Genomic DNA, 21,627 nt, shown 5'->3' with positions numbered 1-21,627 from the left:
TGATTAGCCTGTGCAGGCTATAAGTGAACGCTACTTTACGCACATGAATCCCCAAAACGAGGCAAACATGTTATACTTTAAGAGAAAGAATCACCTCAAACTTTTGTTAATATACAATGAGACGTGCGTTCAAAGAATTAACCCATTTATGCCTAGTAGACTTTCCCATCCTTCTAAATTGGATCAATTTATTTCCAAAATTAGGTATGTCTAGTATATTTATTTGTATATTTAGAATATTTCTTACAGAAATTCCTTTAAGCAAACAGCGTTAACCCGTCTCATCTGGGTCTAAGCTGTTTGCAAAGTCCTTTTTTTCAGGACGCTAGGCATAAATGGGTTAATCGTGTTACATGTTTTGAAACCGATCAAAAATCACTCAAAAATACATTCATGTTATACTAACTTCGGACTCAGGGACGTCATTGACTTGCACCAAAAACTAGTTTCACCACTAAGAAAACAAAAACGTATAAAAGCATTTACAAATCATTCGTGATGTACACGCGGTACGATATATGTAAAAAGCGATCTTAGTATTTTGAGTGTTGTCATATTTTGACAAAAGACATGCCCGGCTGTCAAGTTTTAGCGTAACCCAAATGTTTACGTTCGTCGTTTTGTAACGTATATAGTGACATGAATGGTTTTCTAGTATTCAATGTTTATTATCACTGTGGCCTTATACGTGTAAGTAAAACTTACTAGTATTCGTGTTTTTCAGGTTTCACTTTCGTTAGAGTACGTGTACAAATAGGATTGAATTTTTTATACATGTATATGAACTGGTATGTTTAAAACATTATTGCAGGACTGAGAATCCGGGGTAAAAAATAAGCAAACTATGCGCGTTAATTTAATATAATAAAGTATTTTTTGCTTTGCTTTAAAACATCTTTTGAAGTGTATAATTATGAACATTTGTGATGGAAACACTTTAACCAATACAGCGATCACATCTGAACAGTGAGCTGCAGGTTTATTACTGTTGATCATCCGACAAACCATGAAAAACGGTCACGTGTTTACAGCATGCACCATCCTGGTAAGTACATCATTCATTCTATTTTATTTTGTCACTTTTCATACGAAACTTATGACAAATTGGCAATGCTAAAAGTAAAAATGCACGCTATGTAAAACCTGTCATGAGACATTAATTAATCAACCAACAGATGATTTATGAATTTGATTCGCGTTCTGGGAAAACTGGGCCTCATGTATGTACGTAATGTGCCGTCCCAGATTTGCCTGTGCACTCCGACTTTTATCATACTATGAATTTTACCTTAGAAAAGACTTCATTTTCAAAACGAAAAATACCGTAACAGCGGAAAATGTTATCACATATTAGCCTGTGCGAACTGCACAGGCTTATCTGGAACGAAACGTTACGCATGTCCATAGAGATCTGTTTATCCAGACCGAGATTGATTTCTTTTTACCAATATGAGTAATTTAATTATTCAAAGTAATGTTCACTTATGTAGAACATTTGCTTATGCAAACCGTATCATGGACATGTGTGTGTGTCTTTTCTTTTTTTTATTCATTTGTCGTGTGTGCCTCTTCTAATTTTGTATTCATTTGTCGTGTATTAATAGCAACTAGATGATCACTTTTGTTTATCTATAATCGTATCTGCCCTACATTAAAGAAGTTCATTAGATAAATCTGCAAAACCCCGTTTCCGTAACGTTGCACATTTGTTAAATAAAAATGTCAGAACTAAAACAATAGCGAAGATGTGTAACGATTACGATAATGACGATGATGATAATAATGATGATGAAAATCATTATACATCGCATACTACTTATAACGATGATACATAAGAAGCTGATGATTATTATGTTGACGAGGTCACGAAAAGCGTATTAAAATAATTGATCATGACATTCATTATACATTTTTTGCTACTTGTTTCAGATTGGATTGGTGACAGCCCAAGTTCCAGCCGGAAATGAAGCTGAATTAAGGACCATGGTTAAAACGGTTTTGGAACAGAACAGACAGTTAATATTGCAAAATAACCGACTCCAACAAGTTAGGCTTACATATTTTTTTATACATTTAGAAAATCAAAATTAAACGTTAATTATGATGATTGATATACAGTTGTATACAACAAAACAGATATATGCATGCATATGTTACAAATGCGGGTACTTGTCGTGTTGGTGTTTTGTTAGCAAAATAATGGGTCTTTACACGCCCGAAGGTCGCATACATCTAACGCTCGTTCAAGCGCAACCTAGTTTGCGTGAAAGCGAATTCATTTTGTAGTTCTTGTTGGTTTAAAGCCCTCCCCGTCGATACGCCAGTTCATCTTGACGTTTGGCTGTTGTCGTTTTGATCACCATAAATCAATATCTGAGGCGCCATCACGCCAAATAAGGACCTTCATATCGAGATAGTTGAGTTGCGTTCTGGGAAAACTTCGCTTAATTCATGTGCGTCAAGTGTCATCCCAGATTAGCCCGTTGAGTCCGCACAGTCTAATCTGGCACGACACTTTCCGTAACGAGTGGAATATTGTTTAGAATAGTATTTCTTTAAATGAGAAATTCCGTAAAGCGGTGTGTCGGCCCAGAGAAGCCTGTGCTAAATGCACTCAGTTTTCACAGAACAGAAAGGACGTCTCTTACACATGAAAAGGTAGAATGTGTCTTCCTTGATAAGCCTGAGCAAATTGCACAGGACAATCCGGGACGGCACGTTACGCACATGTATTACGCCCCATTTTCCGAGAGTACTTCTCATATCTTTGTCCATTTCAAAGTTTTAATACTATTTTCAATGATTGTTGTGAAAATGTGAAAATATGGAAACCCATTATCATACTCTGTGATCCAGATGTGGACGGGTATGCGGCAGATTTGTGAGGCGGTCAGTATTCAGACCTGTGACTGTGGAAACAACACAGGTGGCAGCTCCACTCCGTCTGGAGAGGTATGGATATGGATGAACGTCAAATATGGACAAGACAGTACAAGCGCCCAATATGGCTTACGTTTAATGAACACGCTTCGTGTGATCCGGAATTAGGAAAAATAAACAAGTATTTAACCAGTGATCAGAGAGACTTATATTTTCACACATTGCACATACACGCGTGAAAATATTTATTTTTAATGATCACGATTTTTAAAAGTTATATAATCTTCAGACATCAATGTATATATATCTTCTAAAAGTCAAGTATTTTTATTTATATGCAATGCTTCCTCCGCCATATGTTAACATATTTTTTTTTACACTTTTGTGGGAACAATGACGTCATGAGAATCTCGCACGAATAATGATATCATGTCGCCATTTCACAGTAAAAACAGTCGATAATTATAGTAATTGTACTCAAAGAATGTTTTTTTTTTTATCTCATGTCGGAATAAATATAAGTCAGGTATAACATAGGCAGTAACGTAGAAAGCGGAGGTTTGACAGGATATTAATCGAACAGTCTTGAGAAGTGAAATTGGCAACATTGGTTTAACCGATTCTTCAAAAGATTGGAAGTTGCAGAATATAAATTTTGTACAACAAATCCGTTATAATGATTACTTATTCAAAGTCAGATAGTAATGTATTGAAATTGGCTCAACTCCCTAAATGTTTGTCTTTTGTATACGGTCAATACAAGTTACCCAAGCGGTTCAAAAATATGTTATTTATATTGGAAGGTAAATAGAGTATTTTTTGTAATATATGAAAACATTCCAAATAGATTGTTGATTTATTTCTGGATAGATTTCACACATAAACTCTTTTTTGTATACATGTATTCAATGTTTGCATATTGCACCTGAATAACCCTATGTTTGTCAAAATATGTTGCGATTCCTGCAGTTTATTCAAACGCTGACCACCGCTGAGCCGCTGCCGGAAGTGCCGGAAGGACCCGATCCACTGCGCATACTCAACATCAGCACTACTGCCGGTCCGAAAGGGAGCGACACCGTGAAGATTTCCGTTGGGTACGCTGGTTCCCCGCAACATACGACAGAATGGATCGGTCTGCGACAGAACGGGGGAATGTGGCGTACATGTAAGCCAATAATGATAATAAGATGTATTGTCATAAAACAGGGCTAATTAAATAAGACGTTATCCGCCTGGCTGGATTTTGGCTCAGATAAGACTTTTTTAAACAAAAAATAAGATAAAGGGCGAAAAGTGTCGTCCCTGTACGCACTACACTGACTTATCTGGAAAAACACTCTGCGCACATGTCTTAAGCCTGTTTTTCCCCGAGTGAGGCTCACATTTATTTGAGTTTGATAACATTGAGGATATTGGGCTTAAATAAACTCTGTTGATATCGCTTAGGGCGAGAACACAGTAAGTGGTCTTGAAAAGCTCTTGAAATCGTAAGGCAATCTAAATATATACGTAACACCTATACTTAACAGAATTTGTAATAAATCAACATATTTTTATCGTTATTTAGAGGCTAATTGCATACGATCAGTATCGCAGGGAAAATTCAAACAGAGAGCTCTTACAAACTAATTAATATACCATCAGTTGCATTTCACTTGTATATTGAAGTCGCATACACAATACCCGCATTTTTATATTACAGCCGGAAAGCGGACGTCCAGCTCAGAAAACAACTACACATTTTTCTCTGACGTCACAATCGATGACCTCAGCAACATGCGTAATCTCTTCTTCCGGCTTTACAACGATGATGAGAGTCTCAATATGCGCGTGAACATGAACGAGACTTCGAAGAACCAAACGCACGTGGTCACCCAGCCAACGGCTGACTACCTCACCGTGAACACGACCGTGAAGGCTGCGCAGGACTTAGGTAAAACAGACTAGGGCAGAGTATATGAAAGTAAACGTTATTATTAAGACGTGTGCATTAACATAACTGCGCAACAGGTTTTATAAACGTTATGTAAAAACTTCTGCAGCCATTGCGTTTACAGAATATAAATAGATTTGCAAAAATGTGCATAAAACTTTATGACAAAATATCATTTCAGACAATTACCCGGGATATGTGTTACAAAACAAAGGTTGTAATGAATGAGGTAATTAACTTGCGATTTGTTGGAAGCAGAAAAGTTTATTCGTACACCTACATTTAATCTACTTCTTAAACAATATCCATCGAAAATTACTTATTAAAAAAAGCATCAGTTCTTGCAAAAGAGAATTCCGCTAATTCGTTCTGGGAATACTAGGCTTACTGCTTGTGCGTGTCGTTCCTGATTAGCCTGTGTTGACTGCATTAGATAATATTGGACGTTACTTAACGCATGTGCATTGAGCCAAGTTTACCCAGAACGAGGATTATCTATTTGTGTAAATGTTCGAAAGCGCTTGGTTGGTGTTAAATGTATACTTCACTGCACTCTTGTTACAAACCTAACGCTTAATCAGTAGCTAGCTCGTCTATAGAATCTATTCGACTTACTGTTATCAAGTCTTTGTTTGACCGATTTAATTGCGTTTGCTTTGTATTTTATTATGTAAGAGGTCCAACATGGGGGTTAACGACAGTGTAGACGCTTGTTTGAACGCAGTTTGCATTAAAGAATACACGTTCATTAATTCACTATTTGATGCATATTTTACAAAAACACAACTGTGCTTGTATTGTTACAGTCGGCCATAGCCCACATATATATATATGCGTTGACACAGATTAACTGTCATTTTTCTTTTCAGATCTCAAGATCCCGGCGGTGCTTGTCCAAGACCCCACTGAGGTGGACCAGCTGGCCTATGCTGAGGTCTTCTTCACCGGTCTCAACACTTCCGCCAGTCCGCCAGCCATCTTTGAAATCATGCACTTTAATTCAGAAGGCCTCGGACTCTCGCTCACAAAACGCACTAACACTACCTCCAATTTAGAGATCGTACTTCGAAAGGATTACGCGCAGTATGGCGGCATCCTCACCATCCGCCTTCCTTACCGAAACACCGTCGGCGGTCTGGTTGAAGAGTTTTATTACGGCCCGTTCGTGAAAGTGCTGGCACCCGGAGATGATAGTGTAGTGTTGCCTAACACAATCGGCGTTTTCCCGCTCAGCCGTCAAATTATCGTGTTCCCACCGACGCAGACGATGATCTGCGCTGCCATGGGAAACCCCAGACCGGAAGTGAGCATTCTGAAGGTGGCCAACGGCGGTAAGCACAACTTCCAGTTTATAATATGGAACGTCCCTGTTTCTCGTATCAGTTTTCATGTTTAAATAAATGGCCAAGCCCATAGCTATCCAATTACGAAGTGTATAAAATGGTTTATATTTATTTAAAGATCATCAACGTTACATATAGATGGCTTTGATTTACCGTGAAACGGTAATCCACTAATGTGCTTTCCGTGACGACATTGTTTACCACATTAAGCACTTACTTTAATTTGCATTTCCACAAGTATGCATTTTGATAGGTCTGCTCCACCTCAACATCTGTACCTGAAGTGTCCACTAATGTTGTGAAGTATTCTATTTCAGATGCCCGACCTGTTCCTTTGGAGACGGTGATACTTGACAGCTCAATGAATATGGTTGTGCACTCATTTAAAGCCGCGGACCCTGCAAATACCGACGGCAGATATATTTGCAGGTACAACTGCGCATAAGGAGTTAACGATGTTTGGACGGGAATATTCTGACAGCTGAGCCCTGTGCTGGAGAAACTTGGCTAAATACTTGTGCGTTAAGTGTCGTCCCATATTATCCTGAGCAGTCCGCACAGGCCAATTCGGGATTACTTTTACCGTTTTTATGGATGGTTTTCGTGGAAATGAAGTTTCTGCTGAACAAAAATCCAGTCGAGCGGGGAGTGTCATCCCTTATTGCAATTTAGGCCAAGTTTTTTCAAGATCAATGCTCAATTCTAAATGTTCTGACGGGAAAACGCAGACAATTTGATTCGTCAGAAAATGGAGTTAATTCGATTCATTTTCCTCGTGTGATCCCGCTTTTATAATTTAAGGGTTTCGTAAATGAGATATCCACTTAAAAATGCGTTGACTTTCAAATGCATAATTTCGTGTAATCTTTTGTTGTCAACTTTTATCACAATGGTGATGCATTTTGTTGATATATTGTTGTAATTAATGAGTATTTGTTGTAAAAATAACGGACGATTATACTTACATCCAGATATGCTAGATAAATGATTTCATATATATCAAGTGTATCAAGGGGACAGCAAATGATCCAACATTACCATTCTAAAAATGAAACATGAAACATTAATCCCAAATAAACTTGGATCCCTTGGACGGTCAATGTATGATTGATGGCCTTGATTGATCTTTGCAAATAATTTCTATTCACAACCATATCTATAAACACGCAATTGTTTTTTTTAAACTCTCTAGGGCCACCAATGGGAACCAGACAATAGACGCTCCGACGGAAGTGCTGGTTTTGCGTGCGGCTCGCTTCAGCGCTGAGCGGACCGGCGTTATGCAGAACTCCACGGATCGTGTCGTTATTTCCTGCCAGGCAAGCGGCCGGCCTCGCCCTGCCCTGGAGCTGCGACTGTATGACGACTATGGACCAGATCTTGTCAGTTCCGGTCTCTACAAGGTAAGAGTTGTAGCTAGCATTTGGGCCTAAGAAATGTAACCATTAACATAAAGATTTAATGTGTTTCATAACCGCGTCAGACTTTATAAACTCTTTGATTATCATAACTGCACTCTGGACGTATACATATGGTAAACTTCATACGGCATTGCGCTCCGGACTAATATACTTGTATCTGGTAAAAGCAATTCGGGAATTTCGGTTGGCCCCTTATATATGATATGCGTTTTTTGGCAATTCGCTCCAGTCCATGTGTTTTATTGCAGGTGTGGAAATCGGATCCCAACGCCAACACGTCTCGGGTGACGTTAACGCTGACTCCCGTCGACGACGTTGACGTCCACACGCTCTACTGCGTCGCCAACCAGGGAGGGTCAGGCGGCAGCTACTCAGTGTCGAGCAAGATAGAAATCTACCCGGGCCAACAGAGGTCCAATAACACGGAGTTGTACTCAAGACTTAGGGAAGCTTAATCAGGACTTAAGAGAATATTGTTTCCGTTGGCTAATAACATTTAACCAATCATGTGCACGTTTTCTCGGATAGTCTTTAGTTTCCATTTTTGTTATGTATGTATGTTACGTATATCTGAATAAAATTGTTTATGATAATTTTTAAGCAAAAAAATATTTCTTGTACATAAATGTGTTTTTTTACAAAATTATTAAACGTCAAATACACTAGGCGTTTAAAGTGTGTAAGGGTTGAATTTATGGTTATTAAAGATAATGGTTATTAAGTATAGATCGTAATGCTAACTGAGTGTTTTTGAATGTAGCTTTGTTTTAATTCAACAGTAGCTATAATTTCCAAAGTTGTAATTTAGTTGACTTCTCTCTCATAATAAACAATGAAGCTTATCCTAGTTTATATTGTGTATTTATCCCCGTTTATCGAGGTAAGGAAACCTTCATGATCAATTTTATTGCATTCGTCATAAGTGTATGGTATATGGTTGCCCTATCTTTTTTTTTTAAGTGACATTAACTTTTTAATGCATTTGATATTCAATACGAGTCGCGCTCTGATAAAACGCGCGTAAAGTGTTGTCCCAGGTGAGCAGGTGCAGGCCGAAACTTCCGTCTTAAATGGATTTTCGATAAGATGAGACATCTATTAATCTTAAAGTACCATAACAGCGGAAAGTGTCGCCCCTGATAAGCTTGCGCGGACTTCACAAGGTAATCTGTGACGATATTTTACGCACGTGCATTAAGCCCCGTTGTCCAAGAGCCAGGGTTTCATATTTATCAATGTTAATTTGTGTAGATTTTTATTAACACAATCTTGAAACTTGCAAAAAAATGATACGTTACATTATTTGTAATTTGAATAGCTATACTTTGTTTAAATCTAATTAGAGCATTGAATTATGTAGATATATTTAGCCAAACTCATTTTTTTACAACAAACGTCTGCACACATTTTAAGGGGCTTGACCCCAATGATGAAAGCATACATATAATGATATACTATAAGAAAGAACAAACTTTGGATTATATAAGCAATGCACGTGTTGTAATACAATTAATCAAATACAATACAAGATTACTAAGTAGCAAAATCGTCTCGTGTTTGTCACGCTTTAGAATTTATCCATTTCACCTGATGATTATCAATAAACAGAGCTGTCTTTTTCAGTACAAGACTACGTTTACAATGGTCTTTTTGGATTAAATATGAGACACAAATTCATATAATATTCATTAGATGTTAATTTTCCATAACTTGTGTCACCAGAGCAACTATATTTTCGTCTGATGTAAAAAGGAAAATATGTGTTTATTTCCAATGAGGCCCTCTATACTCGGATTGTGTTATATCAACACAGATTAATTTTTTTAGAAAAAACGCAGTAGCCACATTGTTTGGACGGACAGACCGATAGACATACGGACGAACGGACGGGCGGGCGGGTGGGCGGTTTGGGCGGGTGGGCGGGTGGGCGGTTTGGGCGGGTGGGCGGGCGGGCGGGCGGGCGAGCGGGCGTGCGTGCGGGCGGGCGGGCAGGCAGGCAGGCAGGCAGGCAGGCAGGCGGGCCGGCAGACAGGCAGGAAGGCACACAGGCAGGCAGGCAGACAAAACTAAAATAACGTACATATTCCTAATTGGGCCTTCTATGAACATACCCTGGACAATGATATTAGTCACAAAGTTTTTAATAACCATAACAATCTTTGTAATATTTCGTTCTTCTGAACAATATTCTGAATATAGTTGCATTCAGAAAATAAGGACGCAAATGATCCGTATCGTTCGAAAATGGGTCTTATGACATAGTCGCAGTCTGGTCAGGAGCGACGTGTCTGTAAAGTCCCGCAAGGTTTCTTGGTCTCATAAGCGAACAGTTTAGCTCCTGACTAAATTTTCGGATATGCAAGCTTGGCTTGAACTATTTTTTCCGCATATAACATTTCATTCACATACAAGCATTTTACTCACTTATATGCAGCTGAGGTTGTATAAATTTCATGGCAACCGAAACGCTTAATTGTTTTAAAATTGCAGTCATGTTTAGCCAACTTTGCATGTACCGAACGCGCGTTTAAATTTCCTTCATATTGTAACATGTTGTGTTTAAAGATGATTGTAGTATATTTAAGGGGCATTTTGGTAAATTGACAAAATTTTAAAAAGTTGTTACAGATTCGCAAATTTTCGTTTTAGTTATGATATTTTTGAGGAAACAATAATACTGAACATTTACTATCATGCTCTTAAATAGCCAATTTATGCATCTTTTGACGATTTAAAAACCTGAAAATTATAAAGCGTTGCAACGCGAAACGATTGAAGAATTTGACGAGTTCTGTTGTTGTCGTTATATCTTGTGAAACCACGAGAATAGCTTATAACTATAATTAAGAGTAACATCTTGGTCTAACATGTGTCATTCTAATTCTCCCCAAAAAGACTCATTGGTGCATGCATAAATTATGTTCCCTTTATATCAAAGACCTATAGAATACATGTATTTAATAGGTCTTTGCTTATATTTATAAACTTTCTTATATTTATCTTTTACACGGAGCGTATATCTAGAGTCCGTGTCTTTTATGCGTCCTCTAATGTGTTTTATTTACCCAAGTTTACGTAATCAATTTCCCTGTGTATTGATCACCGCCGAGAAGGGTCGCGAAATCTCATCAATTTGCTAGTACACGGGTTTATAATACACGGATTAATGGTCCCAAATGATGGCTTAAACTATGCCTTAAAAGGTACATTTTAACTCACAAATGTCGTATTATCTAGAACTAATGATACTTTACATTCCAATAAGCAAGATACCTTAAATCGATTAATATATATTTTCATTAATTGATCACAAATGATCGAAAAGATCAATTATCTGTGCTTTTGAAAGACTTTTCATTGGTATGTTTCACAATCTTGGAATACACGCGTATTGACACGGCGCTAAAAAGATACGCCGGATTTAAAAGAGGCTTTTAAAGGGACAGTTTCACAGATTTGGGCATGTATTGAAGTTTGTCATTAAATGGTTTATATTGATAGATGAAACGTAGGATCTCAAAAGCTCCAGTAAAAGAAAAAAAAAATAAAATTAAAGAAAGAAAAGCAACCCTCAACTGGGCTCGAACAACTGAGCCCTGGAGTAAAAGTCTAACGCTTAGACCACTCGGCCATCCGTGCTCATAGAGAAAATGATGTTATTTATACTTTATATAAGCAATCCCCGTAGTGTCACAAAATATAACGACAACAACAGAACTCTCCAAATTAATCAATCGTTTCGCTTTGCAATGCTTTATAATTTCAGGTTTTTAAATCGTCAAAACATACATGTAATTTATATTTTAGAGCATGGTAAATGTTCAGTATTACTGTGTCCTCACAAATATCATAACTACAACGACAATGTGCGAGTTTGACACTTTTCTTTTCAATTTTGTCAATTTACCAAAACGTGAAAGGTCCCTTTAATTGCTGGATGGCTCATTGACAGTTTGTCTATTGTGCTCCAACCGATCTGGGCATAAATAATGAAATCGGCAAACATACTTATTTTAGCTTTTTGGTTTTGTCATGGCATAGACAAACAGTTAAAAAAACACGTCCCTTTAAATATTGTTATTTACATTACCTTAAGTCCTAACTAACACTTCGATATGACAGAACTAGCTAGATCTCATCGCGATTCGTTTCTTGTGAAGGCTGTTAACATGGTTGTGTTAACGACTCACTGCAAAAGACCAGAAAGAAATGCATTACATCCAATGCCCGCAAACAAAAACAATTATGGCTGTACGTGAACACTCCCAATTGATTGTATAAGAAGTCAACCACTCGAAATCGTTAATTGGTCATCGTTGATTTTAATTGTTTCCAATCGCATTGAGCGCAAGTAGAAATAAATATGAGAGGAATGAAATAAACCTTACAAATAAGGGATCTATATAGTTACTGTACAGAACACAGACGATGGCTCCGGAAGACCACATAATATTCTTTTCAAACTTGTTTCCGAAATAATATAATTCAAACAAGCTTTTCGTTATTGATCCATTTTATCTTCATAATTACAAATCGATCATTGTTTTATTTGCCTTTCAACGATTGAAGTTATATGCATAGGAAAATTATTAATATTATCAAACCAAAAATGTCGAGGTTGTTTATTCAGCGCTTTGCGCTTTGGAAGGAAGATTAATACTACTAGTGCGTATCAGTTGTGGTCCGGTGGGATCATTTAAAACAGGGTTTATGCATGAAAAGTGTAATTTAATATGTCAAATGTTTTAACCAGTTATGGTTGCTCAGGGACTTAATTTCGTTGCGACTTTGGTTTTAGTTCAAAACATCATTCGTAAGTAAAATACCAAATTAATATCGATGAATTGTGGACATATGTCATTCAAAAATAAGGTAAATGAATAAGATAAACTCACGCCATAAAACAAACATAGCGGCAGGTTCATGTTTTTTTTGGTAATTTTCAGAGAGCGTTTCCGCCAACAATTTTGTATGTGCGTCAACTTTTAACAGCGTAATAGGTAAGCAGTTTGTTCTTCTTTAAATAACTAATACATGTTAAACAATTTAACGTTTTCATCGGCTAAGGACATCACCGATACAATAAAATTTGCGTTGTTTTCCAACAAATTAAAGTTACAAATATAAATTATTTTCGACGAAATGTTTATAATAAGAATACAACAAAACGAATTGCAGAAAGTTATCATGTCTATGTCAATATGATTCGTTGCAAATTTTGTATGACTTCGAAATATAATATACTTGGGTCGTGCTCTGCGAAAAGGGGGCTTAATGCAAATGCGTAAAGTGTCGTTCCAGATTAGCCTGTGCAGTCCGTACAGGCTTATCTGGGACGACACTTTCCGCCTTAACTAGATATTTGCTTAGAAGAGACTTTTTTAAGCGAAAAATACCATAAAAGCGGAAAATGTCGTCCCTGATTAGCCTGTGCGGACTGCACAGGTAAATCTGGGACGGCATTTTACGCACATGCATCAAATCCCCGTTTCACAGAATGGCCTAATTAGTTTTGTTGATAATATGAAATGGTTTCGAAATCCAGTATTATCCAAACCTTCGCTAGCATACACAATTAATTGTTATAATTAGACTCATTATTTCAATAATAAAAATAACCTAACATAACATAGCATATTCTTTATATTGCATAGCATAGCACAATCCGTACTCATAGACTTAGGTATTGATTAAGTTAAACACGCAATAATGTACGGGAGGCGGAAAACTACAACGGGGGAGGCATGGTCAGGGGTGATAACCCCAAAAAAGGATTAGGGTAAGGGTTAGGATTAGGGGTCGGGTTAGGGTTAGGGTTGGGTTTAGGCTAACCCAAACCCTAAACCGACCCCTAACACTAACCCAAACCCTAACCCTAACCCTCTAACCCCCCCTTGCGCAATACCATACCATGCCTCGCCCGTTGTAGTTTTCCGCCTCCCTCCCATAATGTACTCATGTAAATGAATACATTAATCTGTAGACGCATGTCCTAGTGAAAGAACAACTCGTATCACCGACATAGCCAGTATTGTCATAGATACCGACTCGGCAGACAATGACACAACCGAATGCCTTTGCTTGGTGTCGCCAATCATATCTGGTTCAAGGACTCAAATACAAATTTCCTTCGCCACCGGATCGCCAACCGAGAACAGAACAATAATTCTCCCTGATGGGAACTCGCTGTTAAAAGGGGCTAGTAGCTTGATTTTCAGTGAACCACCGTGGTTGTTGAATTACACCAGCAAAGACGGAACAACACTGTTACCATCATGTTTCCAATTGGAAGGTATACAATAACATCGTACTTAAAGGGGCCTTTTCACAGATTTTGGCATTTTTTAACTTATTCATTAAATGCTTTATATCGATAAATGTAAACATTGGATCGTAAAAGCTCCAGTAAAAAATCAAGAATAAAATTAAAAAAAAAGGAAAAGAACATTGCCCGGACCAGGTTTCGAACCAGTGACCCCTGGAGTCCTGCCAGAGTCCTGAAGTAAAAACGCTTTAGCCTACTGAGCTATTCCGCCGAGTACACATGCTGAATGTATTTTATACCTTATATAAGCAATCTTCGTAGTTTCACAAAATTTAACGACAAAAACAGAACTCTCCAAATTATTCAATCGTTTCGCGTTGCAACGCTTTATAATTTTTAGGTTTTAAAATCGTCAAAAGATGCATATAATGGCTCTATTAGACCATGGTAAATGTCCAGTATTACTGTTTCCTCACAAATATCATAACTAAAACGAAAATTTGCGAATCTGAAACAACTTTTTTCAATTTTGTCAATTTACCAAAGCGTGAAAAGATCCCTTTAAAGAATAACATCTATGCGTATATCATTCATTTTAAAATTATGGCTGCCATTATAAAATGGCTGCCAAAATCCGCCATTTTGATTTTTTCAGATGGGTCCATATCCGAAATTAATTGTTATAACATTAACTCCAATTCTGCAAAGTTTCATGCTTTTATCATTTTCTGAACAATTTTCACACAAATCGACTGGACTATTTGATGTTACGTTATACAGGTTTTTACGTTCCTTGTTTTTCCAGCTTCTATCGGACGATTCCGTGTCGAATGTTCAACCAGTGTGGACATGCTTCACTCGGCCCAGCACAGAAATGAGTCATATTATTCAAACAACAGAGACGAAACGACTCATACAACAACAATGCATGCGAATGAACAGAACACATCAGTTACCATGACTACGAGTGTGGATGTGAAAGAAAGTTCAAGAGACAGAAATACCGGTAATACTGTAATAAAATAAAGTATTTTATTTGTATTAAGGTAACATATTAAAAACCAACATCAGCAACAAAAACATACATACCTGAAACAAACAATTATTAAACACAATCAAAATAGTTTATATTAGCCTATCAGAGGAGCCTGTTGTTTCGGCGAATTCAATTTCCTACTATTAATTGTACAAGTTACTACTACTTTGTACCACTTCCAAAGTTGTTCTAGTATGAGTTGTTCATCTTATGCTTAATTTGGCCTAATCTCGTTTACTGTGTACCGGGTTATTTGAATACTATGATTTCGGAAAATGTGAATTAAAGTCCTGTTTCCAGAATTATCCACAGCGAATGTGTTAAAGCTTGTAAATAATCTCCTAAATTCAGTCAGTCAACTTTTGCAGTGATAGTAAACTGCTAATTAACTACATTGCTGTAATAACAATAACACTGGTGCGATTCGAGGCCTGTTTCTAATTTCAGATGTTGTTGCATTAGCAGTCTGCGTAACTGTGATTCCAGTTGCACTTGGCATGGCAGTTGTTGTGGTACTCCTGGCACGCAGGTATATTAGTTTTTAAGATCATACAGAACTCATAGCAAAAGTATATGCAATGTTTTTTATACTCAAATTGTTTCGGCTACCATTTCATTTTTGTCGCATATGCAAATACGAGAAACTGTATACGCAACTACGTTTTTTTTTGTGTTTACATTTTTCCAGCAGTCGGGCTACTTGTTAATGTAAATTCAAACGTTCGACCGGCTTCTACACTTATAATAGGAACACATGTGCACTTGAATTTACGTAGTGTATAATTGGTTCTTGGTTCAAACAAAAAACTTTCGGAAGAGACACTCGAGATATAAAAGATACAAAAGTATGTTGACGGCTACATGCACGGCTACATTTGCCAATACGCTGACACAATCTCGTGTTCTAAAAAATCAACTCGACCGTATCAAGTTTTCGGAATACAGTTATAGCATGATTTTTTTTATACTCAAATGACTTGTTTCACCTGTAATTGATAAGTCAATCGTAACAAGCTATGCTTACCAGGCCAAGCCGAAGTGATGTTCTCTAAAACATCTTTACATGAACACTCTCCCAATCAGCTCGTGTGCTGGACAGAGCGCCATGTTCCAGAATGCACTTCTCTTCTGGTACTCAGGCCAGAACCGGTTCCAACTTACACTGACATACACGCGCACTATAGAAACGTAGACTGTTTTGCACAATAGTTGCCTATCTCAATGTCTCGTGCATTATTCACCATTTCCATTATACAATTTTGTCCAGCCTAGCATGGCCTCATAAGATTTGATGCTGACCATTTAAAGATTTACGGACCCCTTACTAGCATTACATATACAGGCTCAATTAGTTTTGTGCACTTCAACATATTGTTTGTATTTAGTATGATTACTTTCTGTTGAATAGGCATGCATTTGCGTGATATAAATTAACATTAAATCACCTTAACTGTTCCCAGTTGAAATTATTTTAATCCATTCATTGTTTCTATTTAAAGCTAAACACATTCTGCTGTAAAGGCAAATACAGCCATATTGGATTTTCTATGCCCGTTACTTTGCTACCAAAGGCACCTGAGCTACATTGAAGCCATTTTTTACTTATACTATGCATAATCTTAAGTAAATCTCAGAAAAGCGTCAAATGATCATAATATTGTTATCTCTCAGAGTTATTTGTTAATTGTTCGCTTGATGTCCAAGAACTTGCATTTTTATAACATGTTTTGAAAACTTGTTAAAGACACAGTGATTTCTATGTCCGGCACAATATTTATTGCTGTAGGCACACTAATTCACGTGTTTGACACAGAGCACATTGCGTCATCTAGAAAAGTAACAAGAAAAGTTCAATTAAAGAGAAAATATCACCTTGCACAATATTTATTATACAACTTGTGTCATTCTGCACTAAGTGAATACATATTTTTGTTTCATTGTAATGAAACATACCTCATTTCGTAATAATATCTAATACCTATATTAAAACAATCATTATGCACTAAAATAATATTTCCTTGTTGGAAATCAAACATATGACGTTGAACTTTGAAGGCGTTTTCTGCTGAACTCATGAATTAATCACTCAGTATGTCATGTTGAACCAGGATCCCATTTTTTTTACATATAAATAAATATTTAACCGTATATATTAAATCGGCTTTAAAAGCTCTTCAGAGCTTGTGTTATCATGCTTGAAATACCCGACTTTATACATAAATATTACTTGACTAATTGATTTATCAACGGCATGGCCGACACTTCTGAATTAAGTTAGGCTCAACATATAATGCATTTTATGTTATGACATTTTACCTTTACAATATTATATTTTATCCTATTACAGAAAGAAAATCACGAAGTCCAAGGCAATAACTGCGAACACTGCGAACACTGGAGCTGATTACTATGATCTTCACGAAATCAACGATGAGAAAAACAATGAGAAACCCAGTACTACTATGAAGGAAAATGCAATCGATTGAGCGTTTTCACAATGTCGTATAATGGCTTTGCCTATACAATTAGTGCTATGAATATAATTGTTTTTTTTCTTAATTTATTCATTATACTCGTATGGTGCTTATGTATGCTTTTTCACTTGGAGTTGTCTTCTTTATCATTAAAAGTAGGGAACATTAACATAATATTTTTTTGTTAAATATTTGTCAAAAGGTTATATATCCATTGTTCTTACACTGCAAAGAGTAAACTAGCCAGATCATGTACGCATCAATATGAATACTGTTCCCGTTCGTTGTGGTTCACTTTCTGCTATAACGACATGTTCAAAAATGTGTTTTTTTATTAACATTTGACTTACTATTTGATTAACAAGTATGTTGAGTTTATTGGAAAGCTTTCCCGTTATCACACAATACATGCAATGGCAAAAAAGAGCAACAAATTTATATTAGATATTGTCCCTCATTGTAATACCAACCATTTGAGCAAATACTGACACAACTTATGAACTTGTCCAGCTCTGCAAATACTATTGAGTGTGTGCTTCGTGTTTTCTGCATTCTTTTTTATTTATTTGGGGGCGTATGTTTGTAAACAATGCATATAATGCATCTTTATATAAAGATTGGCACGATTCTCAAATGCAAATACGCAATGTTTTTTTAACATATACAAGTATTATTTTTATAACACTATATATAACGTAAAACAATAAAAAAGCACGTGTTTCAGCATTGCATGTAAAAGTCTACTGTTATAAAATATAACAAATTACTATGCATTTTAAACTGCATAAAATGATATTATGTACTATGTCGTTGCATATAATTGCGGTGCATATACTTGTATACATGTATGACATCGTTTTTTGCTGGATGTTGCATTATTATTAAAATTAATCTATCATTCATACGATGACCTTTATGCAACAACTTTATTTTATTGCACTCAAGATCGATGATCTTTTTATCTTTTTTTTCCCTCTTCCGTTGTTTATAACGGTCGAACGGATGTGTCATTTTTGATTCTTTGTGAGACTTCCAACCGAAAATATAAATTTAAAATGATAAATAGTTTTTATTTTCATTATTGAAGTTATCACGTAATGTAAAATAATATCAGAAACGTTTGACGTATAGAACATACGAGGTTTAAATCTGACGCCACTGGACATTTTTAAGACATAAGAAAAAATGCATAATTTTCTTATTTTTGTGTCGAACGTAATAAACTTTGCAGTACATACTCTATGAAAAAAAGTTTTTCAGACATATTTTTATGTTGACGCAAATTAAATAATAGCTATAGCAATAATAACTTCAATATTTATGTCTTTTAAATATCAAAATGTAAACGTTGAACTGGACATTTTTAAGACATTGTTTGATTTTAAATAAAAAAAGTCGAACGTCGCTCAATTCAAATGATATTTGTTTATGGAAATATATGTCAAAAACGTATTTTTTGTATGCAATTAGATTTAACACACATATGAAAATGCCAATTTTATTGACACCTAAACGCAAAAATAAATAAAAAATATATAAATCTCAGGAATCTTACCTTTGTTTTCTTTCGCTCAATCCCGTTTGAATTTAACCGGAAATGCACAAAACTGTCAGTTTGTTTTTGACGTCTGTTCTCTTGACAGACGTAGTTTCGCGCCAAATCACTTTTCAGTTTTACCGCTATAGCTGTTTTTTGTTTAACCGTGAACATTTTGTGATACATATCATTTCATTTTTTGGTGAAAAATGTCGGATTAAATTATCTGTTTGATTATCATTTTTTTTAAATTAAATAAGAAAATATCTATTGTTAAAATGCGGAATTTAACGATGATTTCAGAGATATAATCATATTTTTTTCTGACACAAAGAATAAAAATGTTACGGGTGAAATGCCAGAAACAAGTATGCATTATTTCGAGTGTACCTCACCTTTTGACATTACGTCTCAGTACCCGTAAAAGCGTTGGAATATATGGCCACATAATATATACCTTACTATATATAGTAACAAATTTGTACAGTTGTTCATGCCATTATCACCATTGCGGGGTCATTATAAATATTCGGCCCTAGGGCCGATTATTTATATTCGGCCCTCAGAATGTGTGCGCATGACGTTCAACTGGAAAAAAATGGCGTCCACATCCAGTTAAGCCATACAAAAGTAAAACATCTAGGTCATTGTTCTACTCACCGAAGTTGTGTAATAACAATGTTTATTTTCGTAAAGTTTAATTTGCTTCCTTGACGAGTTAAAATTGTGGACACATTTCTTGATCGCCATCCACCTTTTCCATTTTAAAGCACTGGATGTAAGCAGGCAATTCTGTGTGGATAGACATTCTTTGATCGACTGACAAAGGAACGACTTATTCATCAAAGAAATTACCCTTTTAATTCAACATCGATTTCCTTCGAACAGTTAAAGAACAATTCACTTACACTTTTCTTAAATTTAATCAATCAATTATTCAACAAAACATCGCGTTATTCGACATTTTAACGAAATCGAAAATGCAGGCTTACCACAATACCAGTTTCATTCCAGTTTTATATCCCAACACTGTTATTCACATTCATAATAGTATAATAATCCATCGTAAACATACACACTCATCGTTCAATGCTTAAAAAATATTTTACTGTTAAATACAAACACTCTAAGTCCGATTTGTTGTTGTCCTTAAATCAAAAGCGTCTCGCTAGTTTCGTCATTTAAATTTCGTTACTTGAGATACGTCATATTAAATTGCGTAATCAATTCAATGAAAATATAAGTACGGAAAGCTGGTTGTTCATAAATGTTAGTGAAGGACCAAAATAGTATGATTTTATGACTCAAAACCTGTGCCCATCTATAATTTAGTATAAAAGTAAGATATATATTATAGACGTTAATACACGGCTGAGCTGGGCCGGGCCGGGCAGTGATAATCGGCCCCAGGTCGCAAACGGCCCTCGGGTCGTTATGATCCCTGCGGGCCGATTATCACTGCCCGGCCCGGCTCAGCCGTGTATTATCCTCTAATTCTCGTTCCTTGACGTGTCCGTAAATGACATTTGCATGAATAGTTTCAATATATTCATCAGCGGTATATAACGGGTGTTATGTCTTTATATCGGTCTCATGCGGTAGATCGAATTAGGCAGTTACATTATTTATTGCATGATCATCGGCGATATCATCAGCGTAATATGACTTGTTTTGAATAACACCTTAAACTATGAAAGCACGAATTATCTATTCTTGCAAGAAAATATCGTAAAAGAAACCATGCTTTTATTGAAATTAACATGTGTTTTAAGATCGCAATAGCCATCTCAGCTAATATGCACGATGCTGAACCTGCTCCTGCAACTATCACGGTGACTGTTTATACAAGTTATTTCATTTATGCCATTATAATTGCTACCGAACATGCACTCTATAATAATTAATCTTTTAATACATTCTTATTATCAAAAAAATACACGAGTTAAGCTACTAATGACGGAACAATTAATTAAAGAATAACTGTGCATGTTACAAAATTTTATAAAACAGCCCGTTATATTTAATGATATTCTCTTAATATCGTATAATTGTAATACCTAATATAATTTTGATTTTTTATTAAACTGTTTGCAACATTTCAATCTGACATTTTGTTCATAATGACGTTCGTATTGTGCTCAACCGCTAACTATTTTACTAGATCTATAGTGTATCGAAAATACTACAAAGGCTAATTTATTAAATGTCAGTTAAAAACAGCATATATTATGCGGGCTCCATCAAGAACGAAACGTTTAAATCGGATCATAATGAATTTGGTTGCATTGTTTGTGGTCATAATATTTCCAGTTTCCTTTTGGAGGAAATTATTTTTTCCGCTATATCACTCAAATAGTTTAATTGTGTAATTATCAAACATGTTTGTTAGCGTAAAGACGTCATAAAGTACGATCGCCTGAAGCATTTTGAATTATGGCCCTTTAAGTATTGAGGCGTGAAGTACCACGTTTATACGTAAATATCGCGTAACGCACTCGGTCATAGGGACGTACAATAACAACAGAAAGGTTATTCAAACGTACGACACTTTCCGCTTTTCTGTAAGCTCCGTTTAAAAAAGTCTCTTCCAAGCGAAATCCAGTTCAAGCGGTAAGTGTCAACCCAGATTAGCCAGTCCGGGCCGCACAAGCTTATCCGGGACGACTCTTTACGCATATGCATTTCGCCTAAGCTTTTCTCAAAATCCGTTAAATGAGTAAACTTCAGTTCAAAAT

At 36.1% G+C, this 21,627-nt stretch overlaps 2 protein-coding genes across 3 annotated transcripts; both read left to right on the top strand.

The window, feature by feature from the left end:
• The first annotated feature begins 790 nt into the window (after positions 1-790).
• On the top strand, positions 791-8,367 carry LOC127851647 (uncharacterized). Its single transcript, XM_052385468.1, has 9 exons — positions 791-1,045; positions 1,930-2,046; positions 2,857-2,952; positions 3,850-4,048; positions 4,586-4,816; positions 5,686-6,147; positions 6,477-6,588; positions 7,352-7,562; positions 7,829-8,367. Exons 1-9 carry the CDS (start codon positions 1,007-1,009, stop codon positions 8,033-8,035), a joined length of 1,674 nt encoding a protein of 557 aa, XP_052241428.1. The 5' UTR covers positions 791-1,006; the 3' UTR covers positions 8,036-8,367.
• Positions 8,368-10,681: 2,314 nt separating this feature from the next.
• On the top strand, positions 10,682-18,078 carry LOC127851349 (uncharacterized). 2 transcript variants are annotated; one of them, XM_052385075.1, is made up of 6 exons: positions 10,682-10,783; positions 12,527-12,580; positions 13,564-13,872; positions 14,651-14,851; positions 15,329-15,410; positions 17,229-18,078. In XM_052385075.1, the coding sequence occupies exons 1-6, from the start codon at positions 10,747-10,749 to the stop codon at positions 17,365-17,367; spliced, it is 822 nt and encodes a 273-aa protein (XP_052241035.1). In that variant the 5' UTR covers positions 10,682-10,746; the 3' UTR covers positions 17,368-18,078. The 2 variants fall into 2 exon arrangements, with proteins under 2 accessions (XP_052241035.1, XP_052241034.1); XM_052385074.1 differs by lacking the exon at positions 10,682-10,783 and adding an exon at positions 12,209-12,393.
• Positions 18,079-21,627: the final 3,549 nt, after the last annotated feature.

Source organism: Dreissena polymorpha, chromosome 11 (genome assembly GCF_020536995.1).
Source record: "Dreissena polymorpha isolate Duluth1 chromosome 11, UMN_Dpol_1.0, whole genome shotgun sequence".
NCBI classification, from domain to species: Eukaryota; Metazoa; Mollusca; class Bivalvia; order Myida; family Dreissenidae; genus Dreissena; species Dreissena polymorpha.
Note: the sequence above shows the minus strand (reverse complement) of the source record. Positions and strands in the feature narration are given on the sequence as shown.

Bases quoted from the DNA above. Each gene is read 5' to 3' on its own strand.
- LOC127851647 (XM_052385468.1), top strand. From the start codon at position 1,007: ATGAAAAACGGTCACGTGTTTACAGCATGCACCATCCTG. The intron at 4,049-4,585 runs GTAAGCCAATAA...TTTATATTACAG, and splicing joins CGGGGGAATGTGGCGTACAT to CCGGAAAGCGGACGTCCAGC. The intron at 4,817-5,685 runs GTAAAACAGACT...TTTTCTTTTCAG, and splicing joins GAAGGCTGCGCAGGACTTAG to ATCTCAAGATCCCGGCGGTG.
- LOC127851349 (XM_052385074.1), top strand. From the start codon at position 12,336: ATGGTTGCTCAGGGACTTAATTTCGTTGCGACTTTGGTTTTAGTTCAA. The intron at 13,873-14,650 runs GTATACAATAAC...TTGTTTTTCCAG, and splicing joins ATCATGTTTCCAATTGGAAG to CTTCTATCGGACGATTCCGT. The intron at 15,411-17,228 runs GTATATTAGTTT...ATCCTATTACAG, and splicing joins GTGGTACTCCTGGCACGCAG to AAAGAAAATCACGAAGTCCA.